Genomic DNA, 16,180 nt, shown 5'->3' on the forward strand with positions numbered 1-16,180 from the left:
AAACGGCTGGACCGATTTGTTTGATTATTTTTTTATAATATTCCTTGAAGTAAGAGGATGGATCTTACGGAGAAAAATTAAAAAAAAATTGAGTGAAAAAGTTTCACACAAAACACTTTTCTATATTCCCATACAAAAATTCGTAATAATATTTAAAGGCAATTTGAACTTTAATACCATATCATATGGTACAAGTACAAGTGTTAGCGGAGGGGTTCCGGGAAGGTAAATTTTTATTTTTTGACATAATGTATTTGTTGCATTATCATCTTTTTTTTATCTTACTAGCTAGACCGGTGTCCCGAATAGCAGAATAAGTATTAAAAAAAGAAAAAATCGACTGTTAGGCGGTACGATGTTCGCCAGGCCAGCTAGTTATAAATAAAACACTAAATAATCGGTCATATATTTTATTTCATCTAGAAAGGGTAATTCCTCCTGGTGTTTATACGGAATATTCCATTTCTGAAAATAATGTGATTGGTGTTAAAATGAAAAATAAATAAATGTTTTATCATAAAAGCATCTTTTACTTTCGCCAACAAACAATACGCAGTTTAGCATAGATAATACCAGGCACTAAGTACTTTAATTATCATTAATGCTTAATAAAATCGTGATCAGATAATGAAATTATCTTTGTCATAAAGTTGTTTGTTGGTAGGTCATTATATCCAATCAAGAATATTAATATCGATATATTATTTGTGCAGTGTTGGCCTACTGGCTTGAGCGTGGACCTCTCAACCCTGATGTCGTGCCTTCGAATCACGGATGCGTACCGATAGACTTACATTCTACGTTCGCAATTAATTTTCGCGTACGGTGATGGTAAATGTCGTGAAGTGGCAAGGAACAGAAGGCTGATCAAGCTTCCTATAAAATAATGACGAAACAGATACAGAAGGGCAAGGCTTAGAGATTGTAGCGCCATTGTTATATTAAAGTACTTATGCTGTTTAAAGTCCGAGAAAAGTTCTGGAGTATACGTAAATAAACAAAGAGTAGGTATTTTATACGTCTCAATGGGTTTCACACAAAATTTTCTCGCTCTTAAATTGCTGATTAATTAGATTAGAGCTATAAGCTAGCCATAATCAATATGCCTCCTTCTAAAACTAAATCAGATTCATTGCAGAGTATTAACTATAGAACCCTAGGAGTTATAATAATTTATAACAATAGTAATTGTCATACTTACGCAAGTTTAAAAAGATCATTTGTTCCCAAAGGTATAACGAATCCCCTACATGTGTTCCATCTCATATCTGACAAATTTGAACATTGGTTAGCCCTGAGGTGGGTGGTTGTCAACGATGCGGCAAACAGTTCCCAGGCACGGTTGTGGCTACAAGGTCCTGATAGCACACATCCTGGTTGACTATCCCCACCGTTTGGGTAGATGTCTACATGACCAATGGCGTCTGCGATACCCCTCGGAAATAGGCCGTAAGCGTCAGTGTGAATAACTTCGACGTACAGTGCGTCCCTTGAAGAAAGGCGTCGAGAGTTTGGTCCCCATTGATCACGTGATGGGTCCAGACCTGAAGCGTGCTTATCGTTAGTTCCCAAATTTATAGATTGAATACTTTTTAATATACATAACAATACATTAACACAAGACTAGTAAAGTATGGACTTATAAAAAAATATTCATCATAGACTAAACATTTTTACTAACGAAACACCAGACCAGCACACAAATTAAAAAAAAAAAAACATTTTTTTTAAATATTAAGCTACATTTTAATTGTGTAGTGTGTGTGTGTGTTGTGGTTGTAACTAGTAACCACAACAGCTAAAGAAAAATAATGTAATAGTAGAAAAAATAATAATAGTAAATATTAAAAATGTAAGAAAAGAAGTCTTGTGTAAAAGTATAAGTATAGTAAATAAAAAAATATAAATAAGAATAACTTTTAAGAAATAGATAATTAAATATTTTTGGCTGGATTAAAAACTAGTTTTTTGGGATTTTTGTTGAGTAACTAGATGTACTTTATAACTGCAACGAAAATTTGATTTTTATTGAAGATTTCCAATTCGTGTATTTCGGGCAATACCTGTGATTCTTGCAACTTGGCCGTTCAGGGTTCTTCCTGCGTAACCAGCAATGTGCGCTCCAAGATTAAATCCGACCAAATGGACATCGTTGAGAGTGGTTATTGTAGCTTCTACCAGATTACTAATAAGTTCAGCCACGGCAGTACCAACACTGGGCACGGCACTTACAGCGTTCGAATAACTCTGTAGAGAGTATTGAGACCAGTCCACAACAATCACGTTTGTGTCGAAAGCAGTGAGCATCGCTGGAAAATAAACTTAATTTAACACAGAATCTTTTGTATCTATCAGATTAGCCCTTACTGACTTTATTCAGTAAATCCTGGGACTTCTCTGATTAAGTAATAGAAAGATTAATTGGTAAAAAATATATATGTTGGTAGCTGAATTTAATTGGGTTGTCACTATTTCCTGACCTCTTAACTTAACAGATGTTCTAGAAAGTTCTTATCTCAAGAAATTAGTAGCTAAGCGTAAAAATATTAATTTGTAGGGGGGCAAATAAGATTTTGGAGAAGCTTAAAAAAAGCAGCTACCGCATCCCATGGACATCCATCCATGTTAGGTGCGTTGCCGTTAAATTTTAATATAAAATCTTGCTTTAAACACCACTACAGAGTACAGTTACAACGTATTCCTAGTATACATTCTTACTATAATCTTTTTGCGATTATATTTTTTGTCGAGACTAATAGTAATATATACTTACCATCTTTAACAGTAGGATTTAGACTGGTAAAAGCAGTTCCCTCATGACCATGGATTATAATGGTTGTGAAATTACGAGACGTGCTGGCTAATGAAGTTTCTTGTATAGACGGGATCGTTCCATTGAATCTCTCTAGAGTACGTATGTTATCTCTAAAAAAAGATTTTGTACATAAGTTTACAATATGTATTATGTTTAATTCGAAGCTATACGACACATCAAAGGTGAACTAAAAACGCCCCGTCCTGAGACCCTTAAGGATACTCTATACTCTATGGCTGAGATTTAAGAGACGTTATTCTAAGACGGTCCAAGTCCGGGCTAAGCCGATTCTCGCCAAAGTCAAGTTTACATTGTTTTTGTCAAACTTCGCTAAGTATTTCTTTTGTTTTTGGTATAATTAGATGTGAAGCCATATAAAAAGTAATATCATGTGAAATTTAATATTTAAGAACTCCTAAGAGAATGTAATTTCCAGTTAAAAAGTAGTTATAATATAATTAGAAATGCATAACCATATAATCTGTATTTTTAATTTCATGATTGTCCGTTTGGTGGCGCCAGATTCGCGTTGACTTGTTTCCGAATCTCACCCCATGGTCATTTAGTTAAGTTTTAAGTTATTACCTAAATGTTGTTGTTTAATAAATTAAAACGTTACCTTGTATACGCGTAGTATACGTTCAAATTTCCGTTAGATGGTTTGATGCTTTCATATTCTCCACGGCTTACTAAAAACAAGACACATTAAAAAAAAATAGTTAAAAAAAACTAAAAAACAAGCTTTTAAAGCACATTAAACTAAGAGTGAAAAATAATTCCTAATTTAGGCTGAAAATGGTAATGAACAAAAAATACTGGTATAATTGTGAAAAAGCGTGGGGCGCTCTGAGCCATATTTTTCGTCTATCGAGCAACCCACGCTTTTTCACAATAATACCAGTATTATTATTTATTAGTTATTTTTTTCATTTTTTTTTTCGGATTATTGCATTGTCATCGATCTTTGACAGGTGCGCAATGTTTGAATTAAATCTGTCCGTTAAAAGTGGATCAAAATCGAGTCCGAAGGAGTCTGTTACATACATACATACATACAGGTGAAGATAATATAAAGCGTGTAAAAATATACGAATATTTAATGTAAAATAGTTTAGTGTATTTTTGAGCACTAAACGCAGTATACAAAGTCATCAATTTATCTCTAATGTAGATCAAAAATTAGCCCTTTCATCAAAACGAAATCTGCCTAATTAAAGACTTTTACCAAACCCATATCCTGTCTCTATTCGTCTCAACGTAAACACAACTTAACAGAAAGTGACAAACGAGTACCTTGCTTAAAATGGAGCAACAAGCCTGAAGCTACCTAGTAATACAGAAACTTGTTGTAAAATGCTAAAGTTAAGTCCTGTCAAATTTGCAACCAAAGTGATGTAACGGAACATTTTAATTACTAAAACTTAAAGATGATTTCAAAGATTTATGTAAATTATAAAAAATATCAACTTACCCGCCACAGCAAGGCATAGTACTAACGCCTTGAACAACATGTCTTAAAAATTATCAATAGAATACTATATTATGTTTAGTAGGGTCGCATTTAAATACTTAAATAATTTGATAAAATTGATAAAAAGTGACCGTTAAAAACCTCCCATAAACAGCGGTGACTTTTGATCATTCGATTGATTGGACTGATAATCTGATAAGATTTATATAAAATCTAATAAATAAATTATTAAATTTGATTTGAATACATATAAAGTTTATTGTCCTTGACGACCGCTCATTATCAGACCTTGATAATTACGTAAATAATTTTCAGATAGTGTTGTTCAATTTATCTAAAATTTCTTTTAATTTTAACAAACTTTAAATTCACAAATTTATAAAGATCTTCCTAATTTGAAATTTGGTCACTTTAATACATTTAAAGAAAAAACTTTTTAACCGGTTTAAAGTTATGTATTATTATAAATTTACAATTATTTAACATAATTTTAAATTTATCCGACGTTTCGCGTGCTTTACAGCGTGCGTGGTCACGGTGACTGTTAAAAAGTTTTTTCTTTAAATGTGTAAAGGTTATGTTAATCAAAGACAATTTAATAGAATTTTAAAAGGCAACAAAAATAACAAGATGCGCATTGATAAGGTAGGTACCGACCTGATAAATGATTATTTCTAGGCAACCCAAATGAAGAATAAGAACAAAACATTATACACAAAAAAGGATGTTGAAAAAAAATCTAATTATTCGTGAGAAACGGAGAATGACATCCAGCTATCAAGATCGACCCACAGATAAAGTTATGCATAGACATACATAGGTCATAGGTAGTGTGTATTTTTTTCAAAATTACATTGAATTTATATCATTTCATAGATTTTTCATGTGTCAAATGTTATGGCAGGGGTCGCAGCGGCGACTCTTCCAACGTCAGTTCTATTCCGTGTTACTGTGATTGCTGCAAACTTAGGATAAAAGTCAGTAAGTATAATGAATATAGCATTTCATGTATAGCAAATTTCGCTTGGAATCAATCAATAAAAAAAGTATTGATAGGCGTTAACCGAACTTCGATTATATTAAAATATTATTTTAGAACCACACAAACTACTTAATATTAAGAGTTTTCATGACTCTAAGGGTGAGCTTCAGAAACTCTCGCCATTTTTAGAGAGAGAGATCAACCCCATATGGACCCGTCGATAAGTGAGCTGACGGTGCTTGAAATATGAACTATGGTATACATCAAAACCATTAAAATTATACCACATAACCTCTGACTGAACGTTGTTACTACTAAATAGAAAATAAATCAATTGTTTACACTGGAAAATAACTAATGCGTCATATTAAAACAGAAAGGAAGTAATATTAACGATAAGAACTTAATATTATAACACTAATAAAGTATGATAAATATTTGATTGGCCGTCAGATTGAGTCACTGAGTTTCTATCACTCATTATCGTACCTACAAATGTACGATGACCTTTGTTCTTAAGGGAAGCCCCCTTAAGAACAAAGGTCATCGTATTAATATATCCAATCGATTAATTAATTCGATTATTTGACTTTTTTCTATATTATTTATTTATTAGCTATATGAACTCATGAGATAAACGGGCACCTAAGGAATCAAAAAAGGTCGATTTCATTTGATTAAATGAAATTTAATTGTCTGACGTAGTCAGTTCTTTAAAACCGATGTACACGGCCAAAACGCGAAAAAGAAGATATAAGAAGAGGTCGTCAATAAAGACAAGAAGATGTTTTTACTACATTTAATTTAAGTTACAAATGTAAAAACCTTTGTAGTGTGACCACCTCTAGCCAAAATCACAGCTTGAATCCTTCTAGGCATGCTTTCCACGATGTTATTTATTATTTTAGCTATTATATATATATATTATATTAGTTAACTAGTTTTTATGTATTAAAGTTTTCGGGAACTCTTCTGCAATTACTCATTGAAGCCTGATGAAGCAGGTTGCACTGATCTTACTCGTCTCTTTAGAACATCTCAGGAATGCTCATTTGGACTGAAGTCAGGACTTCAAGCTGGCCAATCTAAAAAACGGATGCAATATCTTGCATATACTCCGAACAGCGCGGCCGAAAATTGTAGTCCAACAAATGAAATCTTCCTCAAGAATAGTCAATGTGGGTTGTGCATTTGGAATTAGGACTCCCATTATATACCGGTGTGCAACTTCCGTTACTCTTGTGGTAATTACAAATTCAGACGATGGATTACATAACCTATATCAAGATAAGAAATGATTAAGAAAACCACCTCTAGTTATCATTTTAAAAGCCGGTCCTACGCACTGACGCCTAGGCGAGGTTGTGAATCATATAATAGCAATGGTTGAATTAAAGTGCGGCAACGTCGCAAATGTTATAATGGTATGGGATGCTGCAGTTAAGATTTATTAAATTATTCTGAAGAGAGACCCAAAGAATGACGGTACAACTGGTACTTACAGACACTAATCAATATAAAAAAGTTCACTAATCTATAATTAAATTCTATACTTGGGTAGACATAGAAAATATATTTTTAAAACATACTAATCTATTAAGGAAAGACATTTAATATTAGCAGTTTTTATTTAGCTAAGTAAGCAAGTCATCTTAAAAAAATCTTTGCCTAAATTGATTAAGTTATAAAGATGTGAAATAAGTTTGAGCGTAAATACAATGTAAAAAAAACTTCATATTTTCCTTAGATTAAATGATATCATGTATTTCTCCTTATCAGTCACGCCATACTAAAGCCAGAATTGTCGGTATATTTATTTTTATATGAACATTGAAAGTCTATTACTTTAATTGTCTTTGATCTCTATCAACAAATTACAGTAGGTACTCGCTTAGGCAATAAATTTTCGGGACTTATGCACGCTACGCTCACGCCATCTAGTGTGCAAAACGTCGTCGTACACAACGCGTACCACACGATTCCAGAACAGCCTTGCGATTCTGTAACTCACTTTTCGAACTTACACAGCGATTTTCGCAGCGGCGGTCGCGCGGAATTCGTGAAGCAGTCATTTTAATAATATAAATAAATGGTAAACAATAAACTACAAGCTCCCCCCTTATCAGAATGCGAAATCGTAAAATGACTGCTTCACAACTGATTTGAGCGCGACCGCCGCTGCGAAAACCGCTGTGTGAGTTCGAAAAGTGAGTTACAGAATCGCAAGGCGGCTATGTGTTAAATGTTACATTTTAGTCACATGTCTTGTGTTCAAAGATAAAAAACTAGGAGGCTAAAAAATCTGAATACCAGCGAGCCAATAATAAACTTAGTAACTGTGTCCAAATATTTTTGAGACTTCTGAATTTCCTTTCAGACGAAAGCCTGTTCCGATAAAAGTGAACAGTTTCAAGTATTTCAAAAGTCATCCATAATTTCTTAATTTATCTTACCATGTGTTTTATAATTATATAATTAAAATAGTATTTAAATTAATTGTATATCCTTAAATAAAACTGGGCTGAAGTCAGTGACCAGCTCGAGTATTAGGAAGAAGCCTTCTACAGTAAATGCGTACTTATCGTATAGGATTACGAACGGCTCAAAGGCGTTACAACTATCCTTTCAAATGTATGTTAGCTATATATGGTGTAACCTCTCTATGAAGCAGATTCTGTAAGTTGTTTTGTTGCTTGAGGAACCTTAGCAGTTAATACCCAAAAAAAATACTATTTTACTTTTGTGGCGTTAATGTAAGAAATAATTAGCCAGAAACGTTCCTTCTTTACAATCTTTAGGATGTAGTTACTGTTAATTCTTTAGCATTATTATTATGACGCTAACATTATCTTGCTAGTAAATTTATTGTAGGAGTAATTAAGTATTTTATAAACGCCTTTATATAATTTTTAGCAATAAATTTTAAAGACAAAAGTAAATGACGTTCTACAAAAATAAAAAAAATTAATGGTCAAAATATGTATTAGAATGGTATCCAAGAGAAGGTACAAAGGGACGTCAAGTAAAAAGGTGGGAAGATGGTTTGCCAAAGAGATGGAGCAGGCTAGCCAACAGAGCAAGAAGAGAGTCTAAGTTTGCCAAAGAAGTTTCACTTCTGACATGTGTACTTTGTACGCACGCACTTTTCTTTATATAATTTCTTCGTAACTAACGGTCAGAGAATAAAGGCTTTATTTATTTGAGTTATTATTCCTACCAAGTAGAATGTTACATGGCTAAATTTAGTAAACAATTTTTTCTTATGGCGTGGAAGATTTTAAGGTGTATGTTAAACGGAGCATCCTCGAACAGCCCAGCCGAGCCCAGCGCACGCGCCTGCCCTGCGATTCTGTAACTCACTTTTCGAACTCACACAGCGGTTTTCGCATCGGCGGTCGCTCTCAAATCAGTCGTGAAGCAGTCATTTTATGATTTGGCATTCTGATAAACAATAAACTACAAGCTCCCACCTTTTCAGAAAAGTGAGTTACAGAATCGCATGGCTGAAGTCGAGATGTTGTAAACATGCTGAGCAGTCAGAAACACTTAAGCGATTCTATCTATGTTCGTACTGATCGTTTGCCTTAGGTATCGGTAGAATGGTTTTAAGCATTTAAAACATTTATTGAGTTACATAGCCAGAGGATTGATATCAATTTATTTTTACTTCACTGTGAAGGTTGTAGTTATTTTGTGGTATGCACTACATGTAAATAATAGAGATAAATTTGGAATAATACTTTTATTTAAACACTAATATAATAGCTAATATTTTACAAATCTTAATATCTAGTTGTTTTAACATAACATTATTTGAGAAGAGTGATGGAGAGTAGTCGAATTAAAACCAAGACAATAAATAGGGATACGTTCCTTTAGTGTTCAGGCGGTAAATTCCGCTTCTGTAAATAAAAGAATATCATTATTATTTTACGTATTTTATAAAAATATATTTATAAAAAATAAGTATTCAAAAATATAGCGGTTGAGTGCTTAGTCCCTTATCATTTGTTTGATATCTTTCAGGCCGCTAGTTAAACGGCGCCGTTTAGTTAAAAGGCTAGGCTGTTAATTGAACGGCTAATTAAGCTAGTTGGCTGCGATATATATACACTTATGAATAACATCATAGTACCTACAATTATAGTTTATTTTACGATTATAAATTTAGTTTAAGTTGTACGATTTTATATAAAGATCCAAGTTATACTAAAAAAATATGTAATAGAAATCGAAAAATCTATTTCAATTTTCTATTTACGTACCCAAGTTTTGACAAACCGTTGGAGCCCATTGGATGAAGAAAACCACGACATCTATTCAAGTTCATTTGAAGTAATGACGAGCATTGGTTTCCTTGCAAATGGCCGTGTGTGATAGAGGCTGCGAAATATTCCCAGGCACGATTATGACAACACGGCCTATGGAGAAGACAGCCAGGCTGGCTATTTCCACCATTAGGATAGAAGTCAGCGTGGCCCAAAGGAGTTCCAATCCCATTGGGGAATACCCCACCAGTGTCGGTATGAATGACCTCTACATATTTCGCATCGTTTATGTTCAGGCGCGGGGTGTTCTCTCCCCAGCTCCTTCGTACTGGATCTAAGCCTGAAAATAGATAACTTGGTAACCGGTCGGCCTGGGTGGACATTTTTGAATAGTACTAATGCAGTATATGAGATTAAATTTTTGCAGGAGAAGTATATGCTGCTGATTGCATGACACAAGATGTGGACTTCTTTAATAGTGTAATTCAGCAACTCAACTCTAGAGAATATGATGAGGACTAGCATAACTCGAACTCGACTCGACTGGAACTCTTGTACTACCAAGTAATACAAGAGTTCCTGTCGAGTCTTGTTATTTTATTTTGGACTCCAAACCAAACTTACTGATTGCATTTAAGTTTTTATGGGGACTGATTTCTCTCCTACATACCAGTTATTCTCGCAACCTGGCCGTTCAGAGTTCTCCCAGCATATCCCACCGCATGTGCCCCAAGATCAAAGCCGACTAAATGAACCTGCTCCAGGGTTGTAGCGTTAGCAGTCACAAGGGCTTGAATCATTTCTGCTAAGTAGGTACCAACACTGGGAACAGCTTTGACAGCGTTCTCATACGATTGCAGTGAATATTGCGACCAGTCCACAATAATAACGTTGGCGTCTTCTTCTGTTAATATAGCTGGAATTATTGATGCAATTATTAATTTAAATAGGTTACGTGTACCTAAATAATATAATCATGTTAGTTTTTGTCATAACTATTTTAATTCATATTCTGTTACTGTGAAAATTGCCACACAAGCAAACGAAAGGGTTTGTTTTGAAACAAAATAAAAATTATAACATGAAATTACACAGTTTTCTAGAAAAATCACATGTTTCTATCAAATCCGTCACTTTACCGATTAATTTGAAATTTAAAACACATGCATTTTTTTTATGTAGCCGTAATATTTAGGCAATGTGCTGTCCAAATATGATAAAAAGTGCATATTGGATTTATTTCAAATCCGCTATGTTTTTTTGCGTATGTGAATTTGATATTCAAACGTTTTAATCTAAAAAAAAATATTCTCATCCTTAGTTTCAGAGACAAGACTTAAAGCTAATTGCGACTCCCGTATGTGAAAAATTTATTAATTTTACATAGTTCGTGATGATACTCGCGATCCATAAATTATAAAGTTGATAGGAAACCTCCTTGGAGATGAATTTTTAGAATATGTATTTTTAGTTAGTGCTACTTAATATATAGGAAAGTTTCGCACCTGGTTTGAGAAATAGCAGGAAGTGATAATATTTTAGAATATGTTTTACCACAGAGAGGAGAAAGTTAAAATAAGTAGATACTACTTATTTAAACTTTCTCCTACTCATCATTCTATATTTTGTTTCTGAGATTAACATAAACACAAAACATTACTTGCGATACAGTCAAAACATCAGAGGAGTTGAAGAGGTCGCATGAAGTCGAAAGGTCAATATAATAAACGCGGAAATATACTTGTATTTACGGAACCGCTTGTATGTTAATGATTAATATTATTAATTTCGATCTCTATCCTGTTTACTTATAAAACAGGAATGATAAAGTATTCTATTGCAACTGTGATTTTGACCAGTGACGTTTTCCGCACTGACGATCGAGGGATCCAATTAATTCGAAGGGTTGCAATGTCAATTTCGGCAGTAACGTTTTTTCACGATGTGGATTCCTGACAATTGATGAAGACAATTATAATTAATATTGACTAAAATATTCACTGCAGCAATACACTTTCAAAATGGAATTCTTTTCATTAGAATAATAAGCAGGCATCACCAAAGACGATTTTGGCGTATTGAATGAATCTTTGCGTTTGAATATTTACGGCCAGAATCTCAAATGTGATTCGAAGGTACGGTTCACGTTCAGGTTCCTCACGGTTGAGAGCCACACGTCTAGCCACTGAGTAAAGCTACTCTTTGATATTTCTAAATAAAAGTAACGACAGATTTCATTAGTAGGTACGTGTGTTAGCAGAAAAAGTGCCCACGCTTTGACTTTTAAATGCTGGAAACTCACCATCTTTAACAGTGGGGTTGAGAGATGTTGTCGCCGTCCCTTGGTGTCCATGCACAATGAATGTTGTGGTTAAATTACTGTTAAAATTAACCGCTTCAATAGACTCTGTTGTCGTGTTGAAAGGTACTCCCACCCTTCCATTTTCTAAAGCTCTGTTCATATAAAATTGTATATTAGAAAATGTTTTTAGGGTTTCTCCATTAAAAAATAAACAGATTATGAAAGTCAACGTGTCTATACTGTACAAATATTTCTTGGGAATTTAGGAAGAATTCTACTAACTACAGCAAAGAAAACATCTGTAATATTAACTACCAGCCGTGCGATTCTGTTAATCCGTGAGTTCACCTCGCACTAACAATGCTCCCTTCGTCAGTCACGTCATTTTTGGAATCTCATGGTATTCTGTTAAGCAATTTCACATTACGTCTTGACAAGCGGAGGGAGCTTGTAGTTTATTGTTTATCAGAATGCCAAATCCTAAAATGACTGCTTGACGATTGATTTGAGCGCGACCGCCGCTGCGAAAACCGCTGTGAGAGTTAGAAAAGTGAGTTACAGAATCGCAAGGCTGTGCACCTTTTTCAGTCTAGACTGCTGCTGCATTAAATACATTCCTATAATATAACCAAAAGCGCTAGAATCTTTAAGCTCTAGGCCGGAGATTTCTGTATATCTATTTCGTAAGCATTTGCTTTTTATAATATGCAAGTAGGTGATCATCTGTGCCTGCATGCGATTTATTTATACGTGTATCGCCAAATAAACCTTACCATTTGCACCGTTTCTGGGTCATTGGGGTGCTTTAAATAATAGAGGATTTTATTTTCACTCTATATTAACCACTCGTGTACAACAATAGAATATAAGAGAAATAATGAAATGTTAATTGCTAAGTAACGAATGAATGCAATGTTACCGTTGAAGAGAGTGCCTACGTGTGGCTATACTCTCGGGGCGTAACTTCGACGATTTAGGAAATCGCCACTCTTATAAAACTAAGAAGTGAGTGAGCAAAATGTACAGCCTTGGCTCGTACACCATTATCAAATAAAACAAACAACATAATGTAAATGTTGATTAATACTTAATTATTTTACCTTGTATATGCTATGTATTCGTTGAAGCTGCCCGAACCTCCCAGATTTTCTTCAAAGTCCTCTGCACTCAGGCATCCTAGAAATTTAAACGACTAGAAGAGTATTTTCTCCAACGATTTTGTTCCCTTTGGAATACTCTTGGACCGTGGGGTTCTAATGCACAGGCGCTGATTAAACCTTTAAGTTGTCGCCTGGTACATAGTACCCCAGAGCTGGTGCTTTCCTCGCTCAACGAATAAGTATCGCAATACAGTGAGGAAATGCTGCCAGCTAAATTTTCTTTTCAATGGTTGTATGTTGAGAAAATTGTAAATTGGTATATATTTGATTGTTATGTTTAGGTTTTAATAAACCACTAGAAACTAATATCATAACGGTTATACGTGCCATATTGTATAAAAATTAATTGTTAATCATTGATACACAGCAGATAAATGTTATATTTTTCACATTGAATACATTTCACGAACGAGTATATCCTTAAGGCATTATTAACTCTAGAATCCTTGCCATAGAGTATTTTTTAATTTTATACTCGCCATAAATACAATATCTTTACAAAAAAGAAATATTATTTTCTTCTAATATCTCAATCGCTAATGGTTTATTTTAAAAGTTACTTTATGTTGAATTAATACCGCGTCTAATGCGCTCAGAAAGCAAAACCTCGATACAGAAGGCACAGATCATCTTGCAAAAAATACAAAAAATATGCCCTTTACCCCACTAGTTCCTTTTTACTTAATGAACACGAACAAGAATTTATATGTACATTAATTTAATGCAAACTGTATCCTTACTATTCGCTTAAAGCTATGAAGAAATATGAAAATATATTTAAAAACTTTACTCACCCACAAAGGCACAGAAAACTAATAAAAGTTTTAGCAACATCTTGCTTCGAAGCTTGTTATATTAAAATGTAATGTTTATGAATTTTTCCCTCTATTTATTTAGCTGGCAGCGATTAATTCTAATAGATAAAAATAGATAATTTTAATCCTTTGTCAAAACTTTCTTTTATCATTTACTAGCAATACTAGGTTTTCTCCAATGCTTCTTTCTGTAAGTAAATCAATATATGTAATTAATATTTATATCGTTGATCCGTTCATAACCATTTAACAAGATTGATACATCATAGAGAAACACACACGAAAACAAGAATTACTTCTATTTGGTAAGGTATTCTATTTAAGGTCATTCATATAATAAATAAATAAAATAAAGTATGATGTTATTTTTTTTATATGACACGAGGAGGATCTGATGTTAGGTGATACTGCTGCCCATAGACACTCACGTAGCCAGACGGCGCGCAAGTGCGATGCCGGCTTTTAAAGAATTGGTACCTATGCTTTTATCTTGAAGGACCCTAGATCGAATGGGTTCGGAAATACTTCAATGGGAAGCTACATAGCGGTGGTCAGCGGCAAAAACTGCGTTAACAAACTATCAATTGTGGAACGACGGACGTCGAGGAGATAAGGGTGGAATTTCGTACTCTACCTCGAGGTGCGATGATGAAACTAAGCTGCAGGTATTAATCCGCAAACTCCTCTGAACACTCTCAGAAAACGCAGAGACACTCCAAGCAAGGCCAAGGGGTCAAGCCGCTTGGTCGTCGAGGATTCGAACAGCTCTACGTTAAATACGGTCAAGTGGAAGGATCTGGTATTGAGGAGCTCCCGTCAAAAGGTGAGAACAGCCCTGCGATTCTGTAACTCACTTCACGCTGTGTGAGTTCGTGAAGTGAGTTACAGAATCGCAGGGCTGTACTCCACGTGGGCCGCATTTGCGCTTTATAGAGTTGCAGGTACTGTTTCGCCTTGCTGAGAATACCTATTTAATAAAACACAACCGACAAGACATAACCAAATACATTTATAAAAAAGAGCTGTAGAGATGAGAATTTTTTTATTAAAGTAAGAGTTGAAATCACAACTAAGGTAAACAGAAATATACTAATAATATATAAAAACACTTAATTAAGGTTATAGTAATTAACTAGTGATAGAATAAGAGTACTGTACAAGTACCGTTCCACAAATGAGCGTTTTTCAAGGCAGTTTTTGCCGCGCATCACCACTATGTGGAACCAGCTGCCCACTGAAGTATTTCCGAACCATTTCGACTTAGGGTCCTTCAAGAGAAGAGCGTACCAATTCTTAAAAGGCTCGCAACGCACTCGCGAGCCTATTGGCATTGAGAGTGTCCATGGGCGGCGGTATCACTTAACATCAGGTGAGCCTCCTGCCCGTTTGCCCCCCTGTTCTAAAAAAAAAAGTATGACAAAACCGGCCAGCTTCTGTTGAATCATGTATTGTACTCACAATTATAATTTTTACGTACAGAAACATTGTTACGATTTGGTTTATATATAATTATATGGGTTTCCTTTGATCCTATAATAAATTGGTCAATGCCTAGATAACATTATTGATTTGATTTCGGCAATAAAAGTGAATTTTTACTATCACGGTTATTATCTTAAAATATGTAGGTTAAGTGTCGAAAATATTTGATTGCGCGAAACAGATTTTCCGATTAACGTAATTATTTTTATATTTGAAGGTCGATATCGATATAAATTAATATATATAAATATAATATATATAATTATAAATATAATAATTATAAATAAATAATATATAATTATTGAATCTAGGAATTCTGGGACTGCTTAGTTGACCCTACCTTCTATCGACTTGTTACCAGGACTTAAAGTTAAAATCTATGAAGATGATCAGAAACTAAGCAGAAAGCAGCTTAACCACAATATTCCCTGTAATATTATAAGTATCTTCAAGGGGAATCTTTCTCGGAACTAGAGGACTATCGTTACTACTCCTGACATAATGTTTTAATGTCTTGCAATAAAAGTACGATTGTGTCTAAATGTGTTTACTATGTAGTTTACGCGGTTATTATTATAATATATAAAACTACTAGCAGACTCGGCCAAGCGGTGCTGTGGCTAAAGTTTTGTTATATTACATAGTAGTAAACTATTCAAGGGAAACAAACGGTAGGAGAACACCAGTCACGGGGACCACCTTATGTGAAACGTTGGTACTTTCAACACAGCGCCATCTGTTAAAATTATTGTGACTGTTAAGCTGTCCTATCTTTTAAGTTGGATCAAACTACACACGGTATGCAAATTTGAATGAAATCGGTTCAGTAGTTTAGGAGTCCACAGCGGACAAACAACGTGACACGTAATTTATATATATTAAGAT

The 16,180-nt window shown here is 34.2% G+C and overlaps 2 protein-coding genes across 2 annotated transcripts; both read right to left on the reverse strand.

The window, feature by feature from the left end:
• Positions 1-394: 394 nt before the first annotated feature.
• Positions 395-4,402, reverse strand: LOC125055610 (pancreatic lipase-related protein 2-like). The gene is made up of 6 exons (XM_047658068.1): positions 4,287-4,402; positions 3,435-3,504; positions 2,774-2,925; positions 2,064-2,309; positions 1,202-1,544; positions 395-465 (listed from the first exon to the last, which is right to left on the reverse strand). Exons 1-6 carry the CDS (start codon positions 4,324-4,326, stop codon positions 420-422), a joined length of 897 nt encoding a protein of 298 aa, XP_047514024.1. The 5' UTR covers positions 4,327-4,402; the 3' UTR covers positions 395-419.
• Positions 4,403-9,039: 4,637 nt separating this feature from the next.
• Positions 9,040-13,997, reverse strand: LOC125055437 (pancreatic lipase-related protein 2-like). The gene is made up of 6 exons (XM_047657901.1): positions 13,793-13,997; positions 12,939-13,014; positions 11,839-11,990; positions 10,207-10,452; positions 9,534-9,876; positions 9,040-9,170 (listed from the first exon to the last, which is right to left on the reverse strand). The coding sequence occupies exons 1-6, from the start codon at positions 13,830-13,832 to the stop codon at positions 9,110-9,112; spliced, it is 918 nt and encodes a 305-aa protein (XP_047513857.1). The 5' UTR covers positions 13,833-13,997; the 3' UTR covers positions 9,040-9,109.
• Between the last annotated feature and the right edge of the window lie 2,183 nt (positions 13,998-16,180).

This window comes from Pieris napi, chromosome 13, assembly GCF_905475465.1.
Source record: "Pieris napi chromosome 13, ilPieNapi1.2, whole genome shotgun sequence".
Lineage (NCBI taxonomy): Eukaryota > Metazoa > Arthropoda > Insecta > Lepidoptera > Pieridae > Pieris > Pieris napi.

What these genes read in the sequence shown, in the direction of transcription:
- LOC125055610 (XM_047658068.1), bottom strand. Translation starts at nt 4,326, where the DNA reads ATGTTGTTCAAGGCGTTAGTACTATGCCTTGCTGTGGCGG. An exon ending in ACTATGCCTTGCTGTGGCGG is followed by an intron (nt 3,505 to 4,286) that starts GTAAGTTGATAT and finishes TCTTGTTTTTAG; the next exon opens with TAAGCCGTGGAGAATATGAA. An exon ending in CCAAGTTGCAAGAATCACAG is followed by an intron (nt 1,545 to 2,063) that starts GTATTGCCCGAA and finishes AGCACGCTTCAG; the next exon opens with GTCTGGACCCATCACGTGAT.
- LOC125055437 (XM_047657901.1), bottom strand. Translation starts at nt 13,832, where the DNA reads ATGTTGCTAAAACTTTTATTAGTTTTCTGTGCCTTTGTGG. An exon ending in GAATACATAGCATATACAAG is followed by an intron (nt 11,991 to 12,938) that starts GTAAAATAATTA and finishes TTATATGAACAG; the next exon opens with AGCTTTAGAAAATGGAAGGG. An exon ending in AACGGTTTGTCAAAACTTGG is followed by an intron (nt 9,171 to 9,533) that starts GTACGTAAATAG and finishes TTTTATTTACAG; the next exon opens with AAGCGGAATTTACCGCCTGA.